The 23,470-nt window shown below is 59.5% G+C and overlaps 8 protein-coding genes across 8 annotated transcripts; all 8 read left to right on the top strand.

Annotated features, from left to right (window-relative positions):
• Window positions 1-667: 667 nt before the first annotated feature.
• LSCM1_07905 (uncharacterized protein) lies at window positions 668-1,276 on the top strand (the record flags this gene model as incomplete). Its single annotated transcript, XM_067325254.1, has 1 exon — window positions 668-1,276. One exon carries the CDS (start codon window positions 668-670, stop codon window positions 1,274-1,276), a length of 609 nt encoding a protein of 202 aa, XP_067180467.1.
• Window positions 1,277-1,803: 527 nt separating this feature from the next.
• LSCM1_07906 (uncharacterized protein) lies at window positions 1,804-3,675 on the top strand (the record flags this gene model as incomplete). The annotated part of the gene is made up of 1 exon (XM_067325255.1): window positions 1,804-3,675. The coding sequence occupies one exon, from the start codon at window positions 1,804-1,806 to the stop codon at window positions 3,673-3,675; it is 1,872 nt and encodes a 623-aa protein (XP_067180468.1).
• A 655-nt stretch (window positions 3,676-4,330) lies between these two features.
• Window positions 4,331-4,801, top strand: LSCM1_07907 (uncharacterized protein; the record flags this gene model as incomplete). The annotated part of the gene is made up of 1 exon (XM_067325256.1): window positions 4,331-4,801. One exon carries the CDS (start codon window positions 4,331-4,333, stop codon window positions 4,799-4,801), a length of 471 nt encoding a protein of 156 aa, XP_067180469.1.
• A 743-nt stretch (window positions 4,802-5,544) lies between these two features.
• On the top strand, window positions 5,545-8,157 carry LSCM1_07908 (uncharacterized protein; the record flags this gene model as incomplete). The annotated part of the gene is made up of 1 exon (XM_067325257.1): window positions 5,545-8,157. The coding sequence occupies one exon, from the start codon at window positions 5,545-5,547 to the stop codon at window positions 8,155-8,157; it is 2,613 nt and encodes an 870-aa protein (XP_067180470.1).
• Window positions 8,158-8,902: 745 nt separating this feature from the next.
• Window positions 8,903-11,818, top strand: LSCM1_07909 (uncharacterized protein; the record flags this gene model as incomplete). The annotated part of the gene is made up of 1 exon (XM_067325258.1): window positions 8,903-11,818. One exon carries the CDS (start codon window positions 8,903-8,905, stop codon window positions 11,816-11,818), a length of 2,916 nt encoding a protein of 971 aa, XP_067180471.1.
• Window positions 11,819-12,713: 895 nt separating this feature from the next.
• LSCM1_07910 (uncharacterized protein) lies at window positions 12,714-14,573 on the top strand (the record flags this gene model as incomplete). The annotated part of the gene is made up of 1 exon (XM_067325259.1): window positions 12,714-14,573. One exon carries the CDS (start codon window positions 12,714-12,716, stop codon window positions 14,571-14,573), a length of 1,860 nt encoding a protein of 619 aa, XP_067180472.1.
• Window positions 14,574-17,102: 2,529 nt separating this feature from the next.
• LSCM1_07911 (uncharacterized protein) lies at window positions 17,103-18,338 on the top strand (the record flags this gene model as incomplete). The annotated part of the gene is made up of 1 exon (XM_067325260.1): window positions 17,103-18,338. One exon carries the CDS (start codon window positions 17,103-17,105, stop codon window positions 18,336-18,338), a length of 1,236 nt encoding a protein of 411 aa, XP_067180473.1.
• A 769-nt stretch (window positions 18,339-19,107) lies between these two features.
• LSCM1_07912 (uncharacterized protein) lies at window positions 19,108-20,085 on the top strand (the record flags this gene model as incomplete). Its single annotated transcript, XM_067325261.1, has 1 exon — window positions 19,108-20,085. The coding sequence occupies one exon, from the start codon at window positions 19,108-19,110 to the stop codon at window positions 20,083-20,085; it is 978 nt and encodes a 325-aa protein (XP_067180474.1).
• Window positions 20,086-23,470: the final 3,385 nt, after the last annotated feature.

Below are 23,470 nucleotides of genomic sequence, written 5' to 3' on the forward strand. Positions count from 1 at the left end.
TGCCATGGGCGCACATTGGGGCCTCAGCGACGGCCGTGGGCAGCGATGCTGGTGCGCGCCCCACCTGGTCGGTGCAGCTTCGCTTCTGCGCCTCGTTTGGCTACGCTACACGCACGTAAGGGGCACCGCTGCACCAGCATTCGCCCAGGAGCTGCACAGCAGCGGCGAACGCCTCTCCCCAACGATGATTTCTCGCGAAGTCTGCCCTTCAGGTTGCCGACTGCTGCGTTTTCTCCATCGCCTTCCCCTTCTCTCCCAGAAGTACGCGCCGCACCGCAGCCAAAGCCGAGCCCACTGCTTGCGAGCCCCTCCCCCCCTCCCTCTCTCCCTTTTAGACACACACACACACACACAGCTGACTCCCCCTCTCTGATTCCTCTAGTGCCGTTCCCAGCGGAACTCTTCTTCAGATCCCAACGAGATGGGTGATCGAGAGGGGTGCGCTTACCACTGAGGCAGCCGCCGCTGAGACAACAACGGTGAGCGCAGCCACATTGTGCTTGCAGGCCCGATATCAGACCACGTCGTGCACGGCTGGTACCCGATCGCCCCCACCCCTCTCTCTCGGCTTCACTCTTTGACGCCTTAAAGCGGCCCCTGTTGAGCGCCGCTGCGGCACTGCCGCTTTTTCGCTGTCCGACGTTCTCTTCCTGTGGATACTGTGCCCATGGACGCGCTGCCGGTGAGGAGAGAAGATAGTGAGGGTCCGACGCTTGCCGCGGCGCCTTCGTCTGTACTTTATACCGATCCGGTGACGCGCAGCGCGGAGGGCGACGCTATCGAAATCGCCGACATGGACATGAAGGATTCCTTCTCCACCGGGCTAGACGGCCGTGACATGTTCGTGGAGTCGGGGTGCGTCTTGAGCGAGGAAGCGATGCCGCCATGTATGTCGGCGCCGTACATGGAGGCTCTGTTCAACACAGACCCTCGCATCTCATTTGACGCGCTCCACATTGGGGCCTTTCACGCCATCGAGGAGCGGGAGGGGATGAGACGCTCGCTCTACGACTCTGCCTCTTGGTGCTTGCCTCCCACCGAACTCGTGGAGCAGCCAGCGGGTGACGGGGCACCCTTCTTTACAGTACCATTGATGCACCCAACAGTGCGCGCTCGGCCACCACTCGAGCGAGGCGATCGCGAAGTGGATGGACTTCTTTCGCACCCCACCAGAGAAGCGCTGACCGCTGCGATGGGGGCTGACATGATCGAGCACCTCCGCTTCAGTCGAAGCACTGACGCCATGCGACGACGGCGCTCAAAACGGCGGCGATGAGGGTTAGTCTGCGACGGCAGCACCTTGGCAGAGCATCACAGCTGCGTCTCTGCGTGTCGCTGGAGAACGGCGTCCTTGCGGCTTGTGCTTGCTGCCGAGAATGCGTGGACATATCACTGCCGAAGGGAGTGCAATGAACAGAGAGGGGCTCATGCCAGATCACTTCCCCCTCCCAAGGCCAATAGCGCGCGTACGCTCTGAGATCTGTTCGATAAGCTCCATACGGGGGATTTTCTCGCCGCTCCCTCTGCCATACCGCACTTCTGAGTGGTGTCACGGTGCTCGCCGGCCGCTCTCTGTGCGCACTGCTTGAAGAGTGATGCTCACCGCTTTCGCTCTCTCACCTCATTGCGCCTTTTCCTCTCGCACACGCCTACTGAAATGCGCCCCATCTCCTCCCATATGTACACACACACACACACACTTACAGAGACGGCGAGAGACCGACAGACAGACGCCTATCCACTGCAGAGAAGGCGTGCAAAGTTACTCTTTCTGTGTTGCTTCCAGTGCTTTCAGCTGAGGTCATGTCGGCTGCACCCGATGCAGTCTCCGCCCAAGGAGAGACGATGCTGCAGCTCCGCCTCAAAGGCAACGCCTGCTTCGTGGACGACCCGGCGGAGGCAGCGGAGTACTACATACAAGCCGTGCAGCTTTACGAGCAGCGGCACAACAGAGACGCTGCGTGCACGCTAGACGAATTCACCAAGAGCGCCGGCAACGCGCTCACATGTCTCTTCAAGATGGGAGAGACGGAGCGGTGCGCTGCGTTGGCGACGCGGGCGCTCGCGTGCAACCCCATTTTAGCAAAAGCGAACGCCTTCTACGGACTTTGCGCACTGCAAGACCCTTCCGTGGACATTGCGAGCGCCGGCTGCGGCAGCGCTGGGGCGGCCGCGCTCGTGCACCTCTGCCGCGCCATCTACGAACTCCCGTCAATGGAGGTGAGCACGCGCGACTACGTGGATCAGGCGCTCACTCGCCTCATCGCAGAGCATGTTAGTGGGACCGAGGCGTTTTTGCAGTCGAAGGAGCCCGGTGTGCGGCTGTTTCGCGGACCCTGCGGGGTCAGCGTAGAGGCAATACGCACCATCCCCCCCTTCGTTATAGTAGCAAGCCTCCTCAGCCCCTTTTCCGTCGGTGTCTTCGAAGGTTTCGCTGGACAAGGATGCTGCGTGGAGTGCAGCAAGGCTTTTGGATTCGACGATGCTGAAGCGGCGGCAGAGGCGCTGAGTGAGGATGACAGTGACGGGAAGGACGTCAATAGTGAGGGCAAGAAGGCATCCGAGAAAGAGAGGAAGTCGCTGACGTGCACCACATGCCACATGGTGGCTTATTGCTGTCCTGCGTGCGCCGATGCACACCGGGAGCAGCACGAGAAGTTCGAATGCGCGTGGATGAGGCGACTCTCAGAGATGATGGGGGGCATCGAAACGCGCCAGCTCGACGTGCCGGAGCAGTTCTTCGAGCTAGCATACCACTGTATCACAACTCTCGCCGGGATTAAGGCGAAGCGCGAGGGCCACGAGCGCGTCCTCTCACTGACTTCTCATGCCAATGAAGTGATTCAATCGCTGTACCCGATCGGCCCCCTTATCTGTGACCTTTTCAAAGGTGAAGAGGAGGCCGCTACTCTGTACACAATCATTGGCGTACTGCGCTGCAACGCGCTGGAGGTGGCGGACCGCAGCGGGCTCGGCGTGGCACAGGCGCTGTACTGCGGCAGCGAAATCACATCATTCTTCAACCACTCCTGCACCCCCAATTGCGCGATTGACACGGTGGGGCATGCCATCATCACCACACGCACCGTCCACATCGGCGAGGAGCTGACCATCGCCTACATCCCGCAGTTGTACTGGCCAACGCATCTGCGCCGTGAGCGTCTCAGTGAATGCTTCTATTTTGTTTGCCGCTGCCCGCGATGCCAGAAGGGCGACAAGGAGCCGTTTGAGCGTGCGCTCAGCATGGAGCGGCCTCACGCACCGAAAGACGCCACCAAACATCTTCACCCCAAAGTGCAGATCGCCTGCGCGACGATTCGCTCGCGTATGGCAGCCGACGTGTCGCAAAAGGACGCCGACGAGCTGAGCAAGCTGCTGAGCGACTTGTTAGAGCAGCTATTCCCCTTTCACTATCTCTGCCATGAGGTGCGTAACTGCCTCAGCTTCGTTCACGCGGTCCTCGGTCAGACGCGGCAGTGCCTCTGCAGCTGCCTGGACGAACTTCTGCTGTGGGAGTGCCTCCTGCCCGGCGGCCTGCCGGTGAAGAAGATGAAGATTCAGAACGCTTTAGAGTGTGTGCAGGATTTGGGCGCCGAGGTGAGCAGCTGCTCTTCTGCACTGCTCCCGCATCTCTCGCGCTTGGCGCTGGTGTACGACGCCGATGGACCTCTTTGAGACGCACAAGGGAGGGGGGCAGTCGCTTCTAAGTAGTACTGCTTCGGACTGGGAGTACAATACACACAGGAGCATAAGCGAGAAGGTGGGAGAGGGGAGCTGTGGGTGACATTACCAGACTTACACACACACACACACAACTTTGCGGCTTTGTGTCGCGGCCGGCGGTGCACTGAGCGCCTGTACTTCTGCCTGCGTACATTTTTTTGCCCCCCCCCTCGTGCACTGCAGCGCCTTCAACGGAAGCTTGCAGGCTTTCGGAGTAGCGCCTACTCGTCACGCACTCAGAGAAATTGTGGCCCCCTTCGCACAGAACCTCTTGCGCAGCACTAATAAGCTCAACAAAACATTCAAAGACGCTCCCACGAGACGGGAAGAACCGCCCACTTGCCCATTGGAGAAGGCCTGCACTCCAACGCCTCGCAAGACATTTCCTGCAACGCCACTGTCAGCGCCAGGTGCCTACGGGGGTGTGCACACAGGTGCTTCTGCCTTTGCTATAGGACGCTGTCTCCCTGCAGTGCGCCTCGTGCTCTTCTCACTCCCTTCCTCGCCATCTTCCCCCAACGCTCCTCCTCTTGACGAAAAGGTTCAACAACAGCCGCGCGACTTCCAATCCTTATCTTTGCGTCCGTCCTCCGCGCACGTTACGAGGATGCCTGTGTCTGTGTCCGCGACCGCGCCATCCAGAGATGCTCCAGCAGCGCCAGATGCACAGATGTTTCACTCACTTCCCATTCGAACAGACTTTGAAGGTGTCACAGATGTGTGCGAAAACTTTACTGCTGCGATGACGCGCGGCCCAAATGACGGCCTCTGGCGTGCAACGTTTCGGGGCCGGGCACTGCTGGGAGAGGATGTGCACCTGCCCGAGGGCTACGCTATTTCCTTGACGACGATCGCCACGAAGGAATCGCTCTGTCCGGCATCCTCCGCTTCTTCGTCCCCTTTCCCCTCCGCGCGCCCAACCGCCGAGGCTGATGAACTCGAGACATCCACCCAGGTGTCCGTCGAGGCATGTGCGCCTCGTTACATGGTGTGGGAGCACGACAAAGCACCGACCACTGCTGCTGCAATCTCGCAGTGGATTACACTAGCGCAGCTGATCCATACCCCTTCTGAGTGAGTGCTGGGTGAGGCAGGGACTTCGCGTTACCCCTCCCCCCTCGAACTGCGGCAGTTGACTGTGGCCCACGGCTGCTGCGGCGCGTGTGAACAAAAGCTGCGTAAGAGCAGCCGCCTTCCAAGCGAGGCAACGGCGCCGAAACGCTGATGCGATGACGGCCACTTCACGCACACGGAGGCCGGCTGGCGGTGACCATTTCCTCATTTGCCGCCTATCTGTGAAAGCGACACCGTCAATGGTGCGTGCGCTGTCGATTGTTTTCGGCACTCGTATCCGACCAGCATGGCCCATTCCTGTCCAGACAGTCGCGACATGTAAGGCACATGCTCTCTCTTTCTCTCTACACTCATCTCGCCTTCCCACTTTCGCTCGTTGTTTCGCCCTCCGCCATGTGTAACCTCACATTCACCTTGGGTTGCTCTTCACCTGCCGCTAACTGGACGTGGAGCTGCCTGCATTTCTTCTCGGCTTTTCGCCGCCGCTATTGTGGCTCAGCGAGGACTGTCAAGGGAGCAGAGAACGGAAAAGCGGGGAGAAGAGGGGGTGCTGGAGCCACCAGAGAATACGGTGAACGCGTTCAGCGCATCCGCTAGAAAGCCTCGCTGTGGTTGCCGAGTTGACCTAGCTCTACAACCTCCCGTGGTGTGCGCGGTTGGTCTTCCACAGAAGCCCCCCCTTCCCCTTCCCCGCTGGTTTCCACACGTAGTGCCACGCACGACATATCTGACAGCGCGCCTTCCTCTATGGCGGCCTCCGTGGACGGGTCAGAGCTGCAGCAGGCACTGCGAGGCCGTGTGCCGTACCACCTGCTCCCTGCACCGCTGCAGCAGCGCATGACTCCCCACGACTACCAAACCAAAACGATTCATCACGCCATTCTGCGCGGGCACGCGTATGACCGGCTGCCAGAGTTTGTGCGCGCAGCAGTGAGGGAGGAGGCGTATTATCAGGAGATGGTGAGATACGCCGCGGAGCAGCTCCAGCTGTACCCGTACGTGCACCAGAGGAGTGTCGCCTTGTACACGAAGGAAACACCGCTGTCGTACTACACCGGTATCTTTGCTGAAATGCTCAAGCAGGAGCAGAGCTACCACCGCCTCCCAAACTTCACCGCCATAGACGCGCTCAACCTCCTCGGCATCGGGCGAAATCAATACTTGCAGCTTACGAAAGAGGTGCGCAGTAAGCTGCGCTGGCACGTTAATCGCACCTACGTCAACGAGTACCTGCCCAGCGCGCTCTTGCCATCTGTCACGGTGGACCCCTTCTGGGCCATTGGCACGGTCGACTACGCGGCAGATGTGCTGAAGAAACGCTCCCAGGAGCTTTATTCGGAGGATGTGGCTCTGTATCGCATGCTGCTCAGCAAGGGTACCGCCTTTGTGCGGCCCGAGATGCTGACTGCCTTACGGGTGCCGCAGTCTGTCTTTGCAAAGGACACCGTCTACATGTATGAGTTGCCCCAGGAGATGGTGCGGCGGCTGTACCAGCGCGGGCTGGTGCTTGCGACATTCGACGTCTCGCCAGATGCTTACGTTGTAGTGCCGCCGCCATGTGGCAACTTCGTGATGAACCGCACGTCTGACGATCCACAGGAGCAGCTGCTCTACCGCTTGCTTTCCACCATAGACGATCGCACCTCTATCGGCCTGCTGGCGCAGCTCCTGATGCTGGACGAGGAGGACGTGTGCAACGCAGTACTACTGCTCCTGCGGCTGGGGCTTGTGGAGTGGAAGTACCCCTCGCTGCCACCGGGGCTGGATGTCGCTACACTCGACGGGGTGCATCCCAGCTGGCAAGAGGAAGTTGCCTCCCGCGTCATTGCCTTTACACGCCACCAGCTGCAGAGTTCGATGACCTGCGTCACGGAGCACGGCGATACCGCTGGTAGGTCTGACGCTGGCCACCCTGCCAGTGGTCAACACCCGTCGAAGCGCATTGCCCTCCTCTACGATGCTACGCTGACGGGCTTCCTCATGATGACAAACCTTAGCCATGATCCGACGTTCAAGCAGCAGGCAGTGATGCTGTTCGAGGTGGGGAAGATGCCGTACGAGATGGTGCCTGCCTTTCTGGCGCTGCTCGATCGCGTTAATTGGCATGAGATGGAGAGGTTCGGTGGTGAGGCGAAGAAGTACATCAACAGTGTGATGTGCGTGCGGCGCTTGCTCCGTGCGCTGTGCGAGGTGGTCGGGCCTGATGGGGCTCTTGGGGTGGATCTCCTCAAGATCGAAGCGCTTAACGAGCTGGAGGCGACGACGCGATACTCGGTGCTCGGGCGAAACTACTGGGCATACGTAATCACGGCTCCCGTTTCAGTTGCACCCCTCATCGACATCGAGCTCAGCTGTGTCTACGGCAGCACAGTCAGTTTTATGACTTCGCCGTGGATGCTGCTCTTTCTCTACACGAAACTGCGTCGCGGGCCTCCATCGCTGCTGCTCCCGTTCGGAACGTTGCTGCATTGCTGGCCGCCGTTCCTGGATGAGCTCGAGGAGGCTTCTGAGAGAGAGGTGATCGCGGAGGCGGGATCGCCTGCTGTGGTGGGGTACAACGTGATCATGCGCCAGCAGGCCATGACGCTCGATGCGGAGGTCAGCCACACGGACCTCAGCAGCTCGCTGCTGCTGCTGAATGAGGTGACTTCCACGGCACCGGTGTTTGTGCAGCAGGTAGCGCGTATTCCGCTCGTCCTGCACAAGGACGGTAGTGTGGCAGCCCACACTGCGTATCAGCACCTCGAAGTTGCGGTGCCTTTTGTGGTGTCGCAGGCACAACTGTATCAGCTCGTTGAGGCTTCTATCGCGGCGCATCATCCGTCTGCGTCGACTGTCACTCTTATCGACGACGCCCATGCAATGTGGAGCCTCTTGACCGACAGCGTCGCCGCCCTGCGGCTGCAGGACTCCCTTGGCTACCTCACCTTCACCCTTACGTATGAGCACCTACCAGCGGCTGATGGTGCCGTCTCCTCAGAGCTCTGCTGTCAGCTGCACACCGTGTACATTGTGGATGTCGGCCTCGGCGTCCCGCTCACCCACGTCGAGGCGTGCCAGCTGCTTGTTGATGCGATTCCTCGCTTGCTCAGTGAGGGCTGCAGTGAGCGCCACAACGCCGCCATGCGGGAATGCGTGACTGAGTTCGGCGCTTTCCTCGAGCGGTACTCCACCCTCACCCGCGCCGTGCACGCGAAGATGACGATTCAGTCGACTACCACCATCGGACCCGTGACGCAACTTCACTTGCGCAAGGTCGGCGGTTTCGGCGGTGCTCCTTATCCGGCGACCCTACTGTCTTTTGATGGTACGTCCCTGAGTGTCACGGACGACGCCGATCCGCTCTCAGAGCAGTGGTGAAGAGAAGTGTGCAGCACTGCTTCCGCTTCCCATTCGTGGCTGCCTCGATTCTGATATTCTGAGAGTTGCCCGCGCTGCTGCACGCCAGGGCCGTCACGCACTAACCGCTGATACGCTCCCTGCTACTTCCCCGCCAATGCGCGGGCGGCAAGAAAGTACGCAAAGCCCACAGTATCGACGTGCATCCAATGAGGTCATCAGGCTCCCCCATCTCTCGGTCCCCTCTCGGCAACGGTGAAGTAGATGTGCCCCTTTCTATCCGCTGCCGAGGTGATCTAATGCCGCTACTGCGCTTGGTCGAGTGCGCGGTACCCCGGTAACGCGCTGCTGTTGCAGTCTTCTCGGTCTCGCTCATGCACCCGAGTGATGCCCCCTCAGCCGTCCAAGGAACATCTAACTCGCGTGCCTGGCGATGAATCGCACGCGCCCTCTTTCCCATTGTCGCCATGAGCATCTCCTCGACCTTCCAGCTCTCCTGCCCACCTCTTCTCTCGTTCTGCCCACACCCCCTCCCCCTCCTCAGGTGTCGCTGCTACGCCGTGACGAGACGACAGCCTCCCCGCTCACTCCTCTGTCAACAGGTTCTCGCCTGTCTCCATCGCCCCTATCGAAGGGGGTCCGCCCAACCACGCGCTAGCTGCTTTTCGATAAGTCGTGCGCGCCTGAACATCTCTCTGCCTCTGTTTCTGTCTTCCTCCTCCTCCCCTCTCCAACGATCGCTCGACTTCACGGAAGGCCAGGCATAATGCGGGCGGAGGAGGCAAGCCATTCCGCCTTACCAGTGGAGGCGTATCGGGTGGTGTCCCTCGGGGGCCCCATCCCATACAAGGTCGAGTCTATCACGACATATGGCACGCTCGTGATGGTGGGCACCAGTGACAGCAAGGTGGTTGCGTACCGAGTTGAAGCATGCGAAGGGAGCACCACTTCACTGACACTGTTGCAGGAAATCACAGATTGCCGGAGGCATGCCGTGCGGCAGCTGACTGTTGTCGCTGCGCGCCGCCTACTTGTGCTCGTCGGTGACGTCATTGCTGTCTACCACATCCACGACGACGCGGCCTCCTCTGCAAGCGGGTTCCAGCTGCGAGACGTCACGGCCATCACAGGACTCAAAGACATCGTCGCTTTCCACGTAAAGCAGCAAAAGGGCCTCATCTCCATGGCAGTGCTGCAGCGCAAGCGTGTCGCCCTTTACGAAGCCTCGCACACACATCTCGACTTTTTGCTGAAGGTGACGGTGCCGCTGCCGGACGGGATCAAGACGATTAGCTGGATGGGACGCAGCATTCTTCTCGGTGGGCGCAAGGAGTACTTTCTCTACAACACTTCCACCGCTTCCACATCCGTCCTTTATCCAACGCCGCGGTCAGGTGCGACGCCGTTGGTGCTGCCGATGACACCGGTACCCGAAATCCTCGTCGCAAGCGATGGAGGGGGACTGCGTGCACTCCTGTACGACGGCAGCGAGGTGCCCGGCGACTCGCGTGTTTTATGGGCAACACCACCGGTGGAGATGCGTTACGAGTACCCGTATGTCGTCTCGTACCATCCGTCAGCTCCGCACCACACTTTGCAAGTTCGCCTTCCTCTCCTCGCCACCCTGGAGGGCGCCACCGCCCACCCGCAGAGTTGTCTCTGCCAGACGGTCGACCTCCCAAAAGTCACCAAAATAGCGCAGTGCCATTGGGTCGACTACGACTGCGCTATGCCCTCGAAGGCAGAACCGCCGGATGTGTTTACGCACTTCCCCATTGTCGTCGCTGACGCCGACCAGCACCTCTACCTGCTCGCGCGCACTTCAGTGGCTGCTCAGGTGGAGGCCCTCGCCGCTGCAAAGCTGTTCGCCGCCGCCGATCTACTGTGCCGCCTCTGCCCTCACGAAGTCCCGTCACCCACGCTGCGGCGCATAGTCACGGCTGGGGCGTTGGAGAAGTTTATTCACCAGAAGGACCACGTCGGCTGCTTTCGAGACCTCGGCTCCGTCGATTCTGACCCACGCATAGCGATTCAGCTTTTTCCGGGATTCGCGCGCCTCAGCAATACCGCACCGAGTTTTCCGACGCTTCCTGTCGAGGCGCCTGCTGCCGTTACAGTGGCGGCTCTTCCTGCGCTTGTCGACTATCTGCAGGCGCAGCGCTCCTCATTGATGGTGCTGAGCGGCAGTGCGCCCTCTCAGCTGGTGCAGTCGCAGCTGGAGGCTGTGGACAGGGCACTGATCATGTCCTTCTGCGTCATGGAGAAAGAGGAGGCGCTTCTGGCTTTGCTGTGTGGCGAGAACGCGTGCGACGTGGCAGATGTAGAAGCCATCCTTCGTGAGCATCGGCAATGGGTCGCCCTCACAGTACTGCTGGAGGCACACGGCCAATATGAGGAGGCGCTGTCGCAGCTGCGACACCTCGCAAACTTGAGAGAGGGAGCATTGGAGCTGCCGCCGTCCTCTCTCGGAGTGCTTCGGGAGCTGTTTCAGCGACACCCCCTCTCTGCCGCGAGAGGGGACGACTTCCTTGCACAAAACACTGTACGTGAATGGGTGACCTCCTGCTCGTCTGCGCATTCTCTCTCCGCTGCAGACACACACACAACGTGTACGATTGCAACGGCGGCGATGACTGCTCTGAATTTTCTTCGGCGTCGGTCGCTGGCTCAGTGCCCTCGACTGTTTGAGCAGCACTCGTGCTGGGTACTCGGTGCAGTGCCGGCTGACAGTGCCGTCTGCATCTTTTTCTCCGACCAGAATGTCCACAACTATGGCGCGGCACTACAGATACTAAAGGCTTACCCCGAAGGCCCACGCACCACGCCGAGGTTGCTGCTTGTTGTCGAGTACATTTTTCAGCTTCTCGCAGACGCGCGAGTGCGGGTGACGGAGCCCGCGGTGTACGAGAACTATTGGAGAGGGCTCGGCGAGTTGCTCTTCACCTCCCCAGCCGCAGCCGTCACGGAAGCAGGAGAGCGCCAGCGCCTCCGAAGTCGCCTCCGTGAGTTTCTCTTAACTTCACCGCATGTGAATCTTGAGTCAGCTGAGGCGTACTTTGCTGCGCCGGAGATCCGATTGGAATGCGTGCAAGAGCGCGCTGCCGTGCATCGGCGCAAGGGGAGCCACCGGGCGGCCATCGCAATGTTTTTAAGCGAATCCCAGTGCCTGGCGGACGCAACCTCCTATGCTAGCAGTGTCTATGCTGACGGCAGCAGCGACGCCTTCACAGCGCTTCTGGAGGCGCTACTAAGACCCGCCGCCGGCGCGCCGCGGGTGTCGGAGGCTCTCGAGATCATGAACACGTGCGACGGCATTGACGCTGTCGCTGTCCTGCCAATGCTGCCAGATGATATGCCGTTTTCGCGTGTGAGCGGCTTTCTTCTGCACGCGCTACGCGCCACCACGGCAATGTATCGTACATCAGCAGTGTACAGTGGCATCTTGAAGGCAAAGAGACTCCAGGGCGAGGAGAGCTGCGTGCGCCTCTCCTCACGTGCGGTCATCCTCGAGGAAGGGATGGTGTGCCCTGTATGTCAGCGCCGCCTTCGCCCTGACATGGTGCTCGCAGTGTATCCCAACAATGTCATACTGCATCAAAGCTGCGCATTGGACAAGCACGTGTGTGCCGCAACTCTTCGTGACTACCGCTGCGACGCGTATGCGGCTCTCGAGGACTTGTGAAACGGCCCGGGCAAGACCTCTGCGGCAAACGCTTTCGTGAAGCAGTAGAAGAGAGGAAAGGGCGTTGGGGGCTCGGGATGAGTGCGTGCGACGGCCCCACTGCTGCCGCCTGTGCGCGCTCATTGCCTGAATGTCGGCGGCCTACCACCACAATGGGCTAGTAAATACAGATTGGCGATAAGTGCGACACACCCCTGCGGCGCCTGGCGGCGCTTTGTGTTCCTGTGATGGATAGACTGTCTGCCCATTGGCTAATGTGTGCTTCGGCGTAGCTCACAACACTCTGGTGTGGCCCTTCCTATCCAGTGCCGCCCATTGGCGGCTCTCAGCGCAGTATGCGAGTCGGTCCGTCTGTGCGTATGCGCCAGCGCTTCTGCTGCTCTCTTACTCTTCTCCTCATTGCTACCATATAGTCGCAGCAAACGTTGGCGTGGCAGGGTTGTTGCGTCGTTGTCTGTGGCGGCGTTCCGTGTGGGTATCCTGCCTGCGATTGGGCCGCGCCGACACAGCGAAACAAAGCCACGGAATAGAGGCCGACCGCCGCCCTTTTCTCGCGTTTCAGTGGTGGCTGCCCCCTCTCTTTCTCCTTGCGTTGCTGCTCTCTCTCTTCCGCTGTCAGCATTACTGGAAGATCTTCTGGGACGCCCCCCCACGCTCTCTCTCATGTCTGTACGGCTCTGACACCCACGCCTTTCCCCTTTCCCCCGTAGCCCGGCGTGTGAAACATTCGCCGCATTGCCGTTGTGCTCTCTGTTGCACCCTTGGCCACCACCCTTCGCTCCTCTTCAAGTCTACTTTTTTTTTTCGCTTCTCCCGAGAACCTCCGCGTCTTCACTCGACGCATACGCGCCGGTGCAGAGGTGCGAACCGTAGCGGAGCGTCTCTCTCTGCTCGCATGGCAGTCATGACCAGCCGTCTTGACGCATTTGTTAAGTCGATTATCTTTCCTCGTCCCAAAGCTGCCACGTACGACACCTCCACCCGGCCCAACAAGCTCGTTCACATCCCCCTTGTAGACCCACGCCAGCACGTAGAAAACGGCCTCTTCACCTACGGCTACTTGCTTGTGAACTCCAAGGCGACGCACGTGCTCTTGTACGCTCACCCCAATGCCGTGGACATCGGGATAGCCTATAAAGAGCTCCGCTACGTCAGCAGAGAGGCATCCGTGAGTGTGCTGCTGTTCGAGTACTCGGGCTACGGTCTCACCCACACGCCCATAACGGAAGCAAGCATTCATCAAGACACACTATCTGCCTACCTTTTCCTGCGCCGCTACTTTGGCGTGCCGGCGAACCGGGTAATCCTCTGTGGGCGCTCTCTCGGAGCCTCCCCTGCCGCGTTCTTGGCTGCCTTCTTGCCTCCGCTCCTGTGCCCCTGCCTCCTGATTCTCCAGTGCCCCTTCACCGCGCTCAGCGAGTGCATCAACGAGTTCTCGCAGAATGCCGTGTCCATAGCGAATTTTCTTGGGTACAACTGGTTTCGCACGATCGACATCATTACAGACGTGAGTTGCCCGGTCGTACTTCACCACGGTACCCACGATACAACGGTGCGCATCGATCACTCCTACACCCTTCAGCGGGCCCGCGACACCGCTGCGAAGCCATGCGTCACATACCTTTACCAAGAAGACGGAAAGGGTCATAACAACCTCAGCTCCGCCACGCTGGTGCGCATTATTAGAGAGCGGGTTGTCACGGAGTCTCTGCTGCCGTTGTCGCTACACCCCTTCAGAGTGTTCTTGGCGCACGCGCCTGTGTACGAGCGGCTCTTCTGCGACAACAGCGGGTCAGGCTATGCGACGCTGAGCGACGCTGTGGCCTCGTGGCCGGCAAAGCTGTCTCTCCACGTTTGCGCGCCGCCACTGGATCAGCTGTACGTGCTGCTGACAGCAAGCGTATGTGCCCTAATGATGGAGTGCGCGCGTGCGTGGCAGGTCTACTGCGCGCTCATCAAGCAGAATATGTGCGGCAAAGCGGCGCACGAGCGCTGCACCAAGGACGCATTTATTCGGCGGTTCCTAGCGTGCCGGGGAAGCCCCCTTGCCATTCACATCGCCGTGGAGAGCTTGGGCTCAACAGAAGAGGTGCGATGTTTCGGCTTCGCCACCTGCCGTGAAGCGGTGCTCCACGCACCGGCTTTTTACCTGACCAACAGCAATGGGGCGCTGCTGAGTGTGCTCGAAATCGCCGTGACGCCGGGGTTGCTGTCTTGCATCAGGCGCTGCCTTACCACGGCTCCTAACTTGCTAGAAGACAGCGAGCTTCCCTGCTTCGTGCAGCAGGATATGGTTGGCGCCGTGCAGCTCGAGTGCGAGCGTGCTGTGGCCTTCCTTCCAGATGAGGACAAGCAGCGCCTATGTGCCTTACTGAAGGACATGGATGCCGGATTCAGCGACAATCTCACCAATAAGGCGTATGAACGCCTGCGGCGCTCCCCATCCGCGTCATCCCAAATGAGTTCGGAGTCTTTTGAAGAGCTGCGAGAGTGGCTGCGACCGTGGACCTGCACGGACGGGGCAGCAGTACACGCACTGGCGCAGGAGGTGCCGTGGGACGACTACCTGTTGCGCGGTCGGTCCATTGCCCGACAGAGGGTGCTTAGTGAGAGCATGAGCTGGGACCAGTGCTGTCAAGCCATGGAAGAGAGTGAGGTGGTCTTGCAACTCTATATGCTCTTTCAGGACATGTCAGCGCAGTATCTGCGGCCCACGTTTCACTCTCGCGCCCGCATGAGGACTCTGAACGAGTGACTGCGGTGATCTGCTCGTTCTGATAACCATCACGCTGCCGCCAGCACCATCTCAGTTTTCGTTTTGTCTCCGGGGAGCACCATCGATTCCTGCTTCGCGACGCCGACGGACTGCCGCGTGTCGCGTCAGGACTCACCGCCCTGGCAGCGGGTAACTTCGAAACAGCGCACACGCCGTCTTCTCTCAAGTGCGCTGCCCGCGGAGACTTGAGCGTCGGCAGACATGTTCTGCACTGGTGAAGTACTGTCGAGAGGTGCGGCGAAGGCGAGAGTTACGTTGGTTCACTGCGGATCGTGTCGACGATTCAGCCAATGCACCCGCCCCCGGGCGCCGTTCGCATGAGGGCTGTCAGGCCGGCGCTGTGCCCGATGCGCAACGTGAGATGGGCAAATGCAATCTGCCGCTTTCTGTGCGCTCTCCTTTGCTTTGTTCTTCGTGGTGGCGGCCGCTACTGCCGCGCAGATGTGGGCCTACAGAAAATTTTTTTCTCTCGCTTGCTCGATGCTCGTGTGTCAGTGTCATGGATCGCGTTCTCCGAGCGCCTGTGATTCCTCTTCAGATTGGGAGCGGAGCGCTTCCGTGAGGTATCGCCTTATGTGTTTTCCTTCTTGACGTCGTTTGGTCGCGACGTTTAGTAGTGGTCTGAGACTCTTGGAACGGTTGTCTGCATCGCATCGTCGACCGCGGTGTGGTGCCCATTGCACGCCAGTAAAACAGAGGGAGCCAAGACGAAGGGACGGGTGGCTTGTGGTATTCGCTTACTCCTGCTTTGCACGTGGTGGCCCACCGTCGTACAGGACGCTCTTCATGCTGAGTAGATGGAGTCCCCCACATCATCATCAGAGAAATATCGACGTGCTGAGAAGGGGCACCGCTCTGTGCTCAGGGGACGAAAGACTGCAAAATCGGTCCCTGCTCTCGTTGGTTCGCTCTGAGGCTGCTCGAAAGGCACGCCAGATACGTTCTTCTCTGCAGGGATTCGCGCCGTTGACCCATGCATCTTCATCGAACACGCCGTTGGGGCCGTACATAGGATTGTTCCTTCGCGATGCGTACGTCTATGCTGCAAGAATGGCAAGCAAGCAATGATATCCCCCTCACCATACCCACCGTCTCCCTCCCGGTTTGCTCCCCTGCCTACTTCGCCACGTCCCCGCTCGCATGTGGGCATCCTGACAAGGTGCACAGACACCCCAAAAAGGTGTGCACACATGAGGGCTCTGCTTGCCGGGCTTTCGCCTTCTCCGGATATCGTCGTTGGCGCCCTCTCCCCTGCAGACCTGTGCCAACATTTGCAAACAGTGGAGCCGAACGAGCGCAGGCGACGCTTCCTACAGAAACGGGATCGCCTCTGAGGGGCACTCCGGTGATCGCCCGCACGCGTCTGGCCTTCGAATCGTTCCGTTGAATGACGACGCGAAGGCGCGTCCATTGCCGGTATTCCGTTTCTGCACCGATCTCTTGTAAAGTTCGCACGTCCTCGCCTCCCTGGGGTCTCTGCCTTGATGAACGCTACGCCAGCTCGTTTATATCGCAGGAGTCCGCATCCGCCGCCCCCTTCTCTCTTCTTGCCACCTTCCCTGCGCGCCCTTCCCCTCCCCCAGACGCACACACCCTTTCCCTCGCCTTCACTGTGCGCATGTGGAAGGCCGCTCTAGCGCCCGTTCAGAGGACGCGTAAGACTATTCTTCGACTCTTTATGGCTGTTCTGGTTGCCATGTTCTGAGGGTAGCCGGTGCGGAGCGCAGACAAGAGCACCGCCTGCATCCAACTTGCAGTTCCGCTGAAGAAACGATACAAGGTTGCAGGGCACGCTATCACGCACTTCGCATTTACAGTGCTGCGCCGCTTTTGTCATCTCCGCCGGCTACAGATGACTTGCCAAACAACAAAGACCCGTGGAGCAACTCTTGCGCTCAGCGTTCGTTGCCTCCTCAACCGCCCGAGGGCCCGGCGTGACGTGTGACGAGCGAGAAAGAGGCGCCCCTTGTCTCCATGGTGACGGAGTGGCTGCGAGGAGAGCGCATTGGGGCACTTTCGCCGTTGCGCACGCGCACCGTCTCTGCCCCCTTTTGCGGTACATTTTCTTCGTTTTGACGTCCGATGCCGTAGCGCGCGCACACGCACACACTCTGTGAGGCTGGCCGCTGTTGCGTCATTTCAGCTGTGCAACTCTGCGGGTGCCGACCTCTCATCCTCTGGCACGTCCTCTTCGCTCCGCTGCTCTTTTTCCACAACTCCTTCCACACTTGCGGATCTTTTTTCCGCTGATGACGGCTTTGCACACCGCTCCTGCCTCCTGCAGGCCACCAGCACTGTCTCCCTCTCTATTGCTTTCCTTCTTTCCTCGCCATTCTAGACAGATGTGAGAGCGAAGGGGGCCGGCAGCGTCACTCGGACAGCCGACCGGTACACCTTGGGGAAGCGTCTTGCAACGCTGCGCTTCACCGCACCTTTTCGTGTTCGACGCCCCGGCGGCTTCTTATTTACTTGCCACCTACAACATTGCCCCTGTTTGTGACGACCAGGATGACGACATCACGCCGTGGCGACTTGGATTCCGCATGTAGCCTTTCGTTCCCAGGCAAAAGTCTGCCTGGCCGAGGGCAGCCGAACGAGCGCCTCCTCGATCTCCTCACTCGGCCACCCGAGCGGGGCGGCTACGGCGGACGTCTGAACTACGCAGGATTTGTCAACTTGGCCGCGTCCCTAGGCTGGAACCAGGAAGATATGGACGACTGTTGGTATGACATTGTGATGGGTGAGCCGTGTGCCGAGACCGTGGACATGGCACGTGTGGCGGAGTGCGTGTGCAGCTACTGTCTTGCCTCCCCTCTTCCTATTCTGGAGCGCCACATTACCGCCCCGCCAGTGGCGGCTGAGCTGGCGACACCCCCGCGACGAAGGCACTCCTCCAACGAGCAAAACACAACAGTGCTTTTGTCCCCTCCTACGCCGACACCCCGGGAGGCGGAAGCTTTCGCGCCTATAGCCCCGGAGAAGAGCAAGTCAGAAGAGGTGAAGACTGCCCCAACGTCGCCACGAATAACTTCGCCGCCGCGGCGGCGCGCTGATATGAACGCCTTCCCTCGATACGCAGTGGAGACCCTCTCCAGCGAGCAAAAGAAAGCGGTCGTGACGCCGCGCCGCCACTCTCACAGAGCCCAAGGTAGGCCGAGCGCAGCGCGCCCTCCTCGACACGCATCGCCAGCCCCTGCGACACCCCGCACTCCCGCCCACGCCGATAACACCGTCTTCTTCCGCTTGTACGAAGAGGGAATGGAGCAACATCGGAAGCGGTCATCAGCAAAACCGGTAGACGAGGCGATCGCCGAGTGCACCTTCCAACCGCACATCACTCCATACACTACAAAGGCCCCTCATGCAAACTGTGTGCAGTACAATAGGCCGACACGGTCTTATTTCGCAAAGCTGACGGGACAGGAAGCTCAGCAGGATGCCGAGGGCAGTGCCCCAGAGACGCCGCGGGTGACTTACCATCCAGCCCCAGGGCCATCGCCCAGCGTACCGCCCGGCTACGTTGAAGGTGTGGCACGACTTCGGAGCTACATCGCGTCTCGCTACGCGCGTGCAAGCTTCGAGAGCAGCCTTCGAGGCAATTCTGCAGCCAACATCGCCAGTTTGGTCGAGGCGCCGATACTGCGGCTACCAGTCACTCTCAGCGGCGTCACGGATTCTGTCGATGTACGGCTCGCCTCTCCTCAGGCACGCATCTCCCTCAGGCGACGGCGTACCGCAGGCTAGGAGCACCTCACCTCCTGCCAGCCAGCCGAAGCTATCTCAGGCACCTTTCCCAGTCACGGTCAAGGGCTCGATCCAGTTGGTGAAGGCTGCGCGTATGACGAGTCGACCTTGCGAGTCTCTGTCTGTGTGTACGTGTGTGACGTTTCGTGCAGCTGCGTGGGCGTGTTTCCGTGCACACTTTCGTGGTTGCCCTCTTCTCCTCTCTTTTTAGACTGCGCGTTACGGTCGGAAAGGCGGAGGGCATCGCGGACAGCTCTGTCTCGCTCTCTCACTTTCTCGCTCTCTCCCTCTGTGCTCTCTTCTGCACTGCAGTCCGTGCCGGCTTTCTCCACTTCCCCTTTCAACAGTGGCTGTTTCCCTCGTCATAGACACATGTCGAAATACCCTGATCAGTCGGCTCTTCTCTCAGCTGTGACCAGCGCAGGTTGAGGGAGAGGACTCGGCTCGAGTAGGAGAGGGGAGCCGCTGATTCGCTCGCTTCCCATCACCAGCTTGCCACTGTAATCATGCCACGGTGCCTGTGATCCTCCCTCGCTATGTACCCCATCGTCACTTCAGCACTTTCAGTGCGTAGTCTCTCTTTGAGCTCACGTCTGCAGTGCACCCGATTTGTGGGGCTTCTCCCCTCCCCTCACACTCTTCACCTTCCTTGCCTTTCCGTGTAACCCGAACGCACCCCAAAACGAGTAAAAAAAGGGCAGCAACGGCACCCTGCTCCCCCCTCCCCCTTTCCCACCGTGTAGCACCGCGCTGCTTCGGGGAATCAGCGATGCCGTTTACTATCACGCATCCGCCTGACAGAGCGGAGCGAGTTGAGGGCGAGCCATTTTATCGCTTAGCGATGTATACACTACTGGCATCCGCCGCGGACATCGCGCCAGCCACGTCGAACTTGACCTTTCAGCTCCGTGCGTTCGACGTGCTTCCTCCGTGCGACGCTGTTGGTTTGCTATCTGGCGTCGACTCAACAGGCCTTATTGTGTGGGGTGGGGCTCTTGCGTTTATAGAGTGGCTGGCGCAAAGTCCTCAGCGCCTAGAAGTGCGTTTGAGAGCCGCTGGCAGGGCAGAGGCTCACGTGATCGAGCTGGGATGCGGCTCTGGTATTGTATCTGTGGCACTGTGTGCTCTGCTGCGTGGTTTTGGTTTAGCAGATCCTGCGAAACGGGCGACCCCGCCTGCGGTTCGCTTGTGGGCGACAGACGGCAACCCCGAGTGTGTCTCGCTAACCCGGCGAAACCTAAGAGAGCAGTGCAACGCGGCGCAGATGCCGCACGTAAGGCTTGCTGCATCTGCGGCATTGCTTCGATGGGGCGATCCCCCAGTCATCCAGGATGCACTACAACGCCACCTTCACGACTCCGCTGCTGCGTCATCGATAACCATTGTCTCGGCCGATGTTTTGTACGACTCTGCTGCAGTGCCCCTTTTGGTATCCACTGTCTCTGAAATCACAAGTGTGTACAGTACGAGTGCCAGCCCAAGCATGCCGCCTCCCAACGTGGAGTGGTGGCTGGCGTACACCCCCCGAGGCCTAACGCGAGCTGGTAACGTCGCCATTTTTCAGTCACTTCTCGACGCCATAGCGGAGCGGTGGCCATACGACCTTTTCGACCTTCCAGCAGGTGCCGTGTCCACCGGCTTCGAGCACAGCCCTGATGGCGCAGTACCTGCACTATTGGGCTGCATACTCGTCATGCAGGTCACCTCCAAGGCTGGTCGGCGAGCGGGGCCCCATCGCTCAGGCTGAGGCGCTGCTGGGCTTTGGAGAGAGCAAAAGCGCTTTAAAGAGTGCGAACGGTGGCAGACGGCTGCGTCGCACTCTCGACAAAACTTCAGAGCGATTCAATCGGAGGGGGCGCCGGAGTTCTGCTCTGCAGAGGGATGTGCAGATGTCCTCGTATGATGCGAGCGCGCATGCATGCACGCCGATCCGAACGGACCTCTGCAAATCTCCAACGAGAAAAAGCACTGCCCCCCCCCCCCCCACCGCGCGCTGCCGTTGTGGTACGCAACGTACACGAGAAAAAAAGTGACATACCAAAGGTTCCCTGCACGGGGATTCTATCCTTCGCTGTCCTTCTCTCTACCCCGCTATCCACCTCACGTCGACAGAGAGGCTGCGCTCGCTGCCATCTGACATGTACGACTGCCGCCTTTTTTTCGTTTCCTATGGCTGCCCTCTCCGCTGTGAATTTGCAGCCAATTTCGCGTTTCCTCGGGCGCAGTGCCACAGATATGCGCCGCACTTCCCAGGCCCCTGCCCTTGACGGCGCGCTTTGGCTCGTCCCCTTTCCTCTCATCCAAAGTGCCCGTCTCCCTTCCCTTATCCGTTCGTCTCCGTAAGAACTGCGTCAGCTGGCAGACCTCATATTGACAGGACGTGCGTTCGCTTGGCTATCCGTTGGCGCCCCGCAGGTCGTTCCCCAGTGCTTTTCCGCGAATACCCTGTCGCTATCGACATCTCTGCGGTGCGCTGACCTCGCCTCTCCCGTGCGTATATATCCTTGAACGACCTTCGCAACGGGCGTGAAACTTTCGCCGAGAACAGCCAAGGGCGACGAAAGTGCAGTGGATTCGGGTGCTTCGCCATCTTCAGCGGCTACCTATAAAACGCTCCCAATTTGGACGGAGATTCGACAGAGAATCCTAACAGCACCACAGTGCCGCGCAGACCTGGAAAAACCCCATAAGGGCTGACAAAGACCTCTGCAACATAAAGTGACGCCAATGGTGCTCAGGTGACTTGTGTGTCGCTTCTGGCTTTCTGCCTTATTTCGCCCATAGAATATCTGTGTCACGGAAGGATTCCCTGCAACAAGTGCCCGAGGCGTTATCCCAACCATGGGCGCCATGACGCAGACGCTCATATATGAAAGCTAAACAAGGAATAACCGAAGTAACCATCGCATGTTGCACTGACACTTCCCGGTCCATAAACACCACCGTATTGGACGACTCCGCCTTTAGAGCGGGTCTGGCAGGAGGCGCTCTTTTTTCCTTGCTCTTGCCGCTACGTCGAGCCCTCTTTCTGCACAATGATGCCCATATCGAGCTTCCCTCGAACATGCTCGAATATGTGCACGACTCACATAGTACACATCACGCGGGCCTCTTTTTTTTTTTACTCCTGCTGGCGGAGGGCATTCTTTGCCGGCAACGCCACTCTCTCATCTAAGAGGCGTCCCGTTCCCGCTCTGTACAAGTGCTCGTATCACAGAAGTGCACTGTTCTTTTGCAGTGGTGCGCGCTTTCCAGCATTTGCGCTTTTTCTTTTCGAGGAGGCGAGCGTGCCCGATATAATTTTGCGCTCTCTCCACCGTCATCACCACTGCACACCCGGCACCACGAGGCCTGCCCTCTGCTCTTGTTTTCTTTCGGTCGTAAGACTCCTGTGTTCCTCAACCCTCGTGTCCCTTTTTTTCTGATACGAACGTGGGAGCACCATAACTCAAAGGGCATGCGGGTGCACAAGGCAGCTTGTCCCGGACGCACACGCAACCGTGGGAGGGCCGCAGCACCCCTTTTCCCCTTCTCCGTTTTTCGTATTCTTTTCGTTGCTGACTTCAATTGCCTTCCCGTCTCCTCTCCTTTGGGCACCCCACCTCGCCTTCTCGCAATCCCGTGACAGTGACTCGCGCATCGCTCGCGAATGGAGGTATTCCCCCCCCCAAAAAAAGAACAGTGGCAGTGGGCCTCTCGCATATACGACATGCCAAAGTCATTCGAGCGGAAAATGCGAGAACCTCTAGTACCACATGAAGAACTTCACGGCAGTCCAGAGTCGCGGACGTCTCAGTGTCTAGGGATCGCAGAACTCACAGAACAACGCCCCCCAGATGACAAGAGAACACCCCAGAGAGTGGCACCTCATGGCCCCAGTCGCACCCTGCCCCCCTCTCTCTGCGCGTCGGTGGGCGGGCCGCTGCAGCCGCTCCCTCCGTCCCCCTCTCCTTTGGCGAACCACTTCTTATGCGCGCTCGGGGTGTCACGCCCGCCGCCTGCGGGATGTGGGAGCGCTGCATTGCGGGCGGTGGCGGCGCTTAGAGTCGGCGTGACGCGACGTCTGCGCGGCCCCTGGCAGTAAGCGCGTTTGTGCGGGTGTGCGTGGCAGGTGAGGTGTCAGCGTGGCTGGCGCGAATCTCACGCGGCCGTCGCACCACGTACTGCTGAGGGGAAGCTGGCGCCCGATGTAGGGGGGAGAGGAGGCGCGTGCAGCGGCGACGTGCCGCGCGGGACCTGCCGGTGACCGAGCGGAGGCGATCGCGTGCGCTCTGCATGACACGGAAAAAGGTCACCTTTAAAGCAAAACATAGGCGTCAGAGGTACGGAAGGGCGGAGAACAGAGGACGTCTTGTTCTGCACTCGTTCTCCTCAATGGACGCATATATATATATATCTTGGCTCACTCTTTTTGCCTGTTGGTCACTTCCTTCAGTCGTCATTGTCTGTGTGATGCGCTTAATCAGGAATTTTTTCGTCCAGTCACTCAAAGCCCGTTGCTTTGTTTCTTTCGCGTTTCACCGTCTTTGCCCGCCTCCCGCCGCGGCTTGCCAGCGCATTCACAGGCGCTCGCTCCTTCCTTCACTGAGGACATCATGTGTGCAAGTGTTACATGATGCTTTGAGAAATGTGCATGTTCGCATGTGCGACGCAACAGTGGTGGCCAGGTTGACAGGAAGTACGCCGTGGTGCCATGACGCGCTTCTTCTTCATGCCGTGCGGCAAGGGCATGCTCGAATACGAAAGCAACGTGCCGATTTTGCGGCTCTCTTTACCATCTTCACACCCGTTTTTCTCCTCTCTCTCCTCACATCCCCAACAACTTCTCGGGGCACCCTCGACAACACCGCGGTCATGCTGGGGTGCCGCAGCGCACTCCCTTCCCTCCATCGGAGCACCCCTCCCTCCTTCTCTCCCCCAGGGGCACAGACACATCGTCTACGCTGCTATCATTTTTTTCCTTGTACATGCCAGTGCACATAGCGGCAGCAAACAGTCCGCTTTCACGATCAGATACAACCCTCTCTTCCTCGTTAGAGGTCGAGCCGCGTTCCCATTGCCTGCCGCGTCTCTTGGCGTGCCCAGCCGATCGAAGGGAATCGCTTGACCCTTTGCATCCCTGCCCGCTCACT

The sequence above is a fragment of the Leishmania martiniquensis genome, chromosome 12 (assembly GCF_017916325.1).
Source record: "Leishmania martiniquensis isolate LSCM1 chromosome 12, whole genome shotgun sequence".
NCBI lineage: Eukaryota > Euglenozoa > Kinetoplastea > Trypanosomatida > Trypanosomatidae > Leishmania > Leishmania martiniquensis.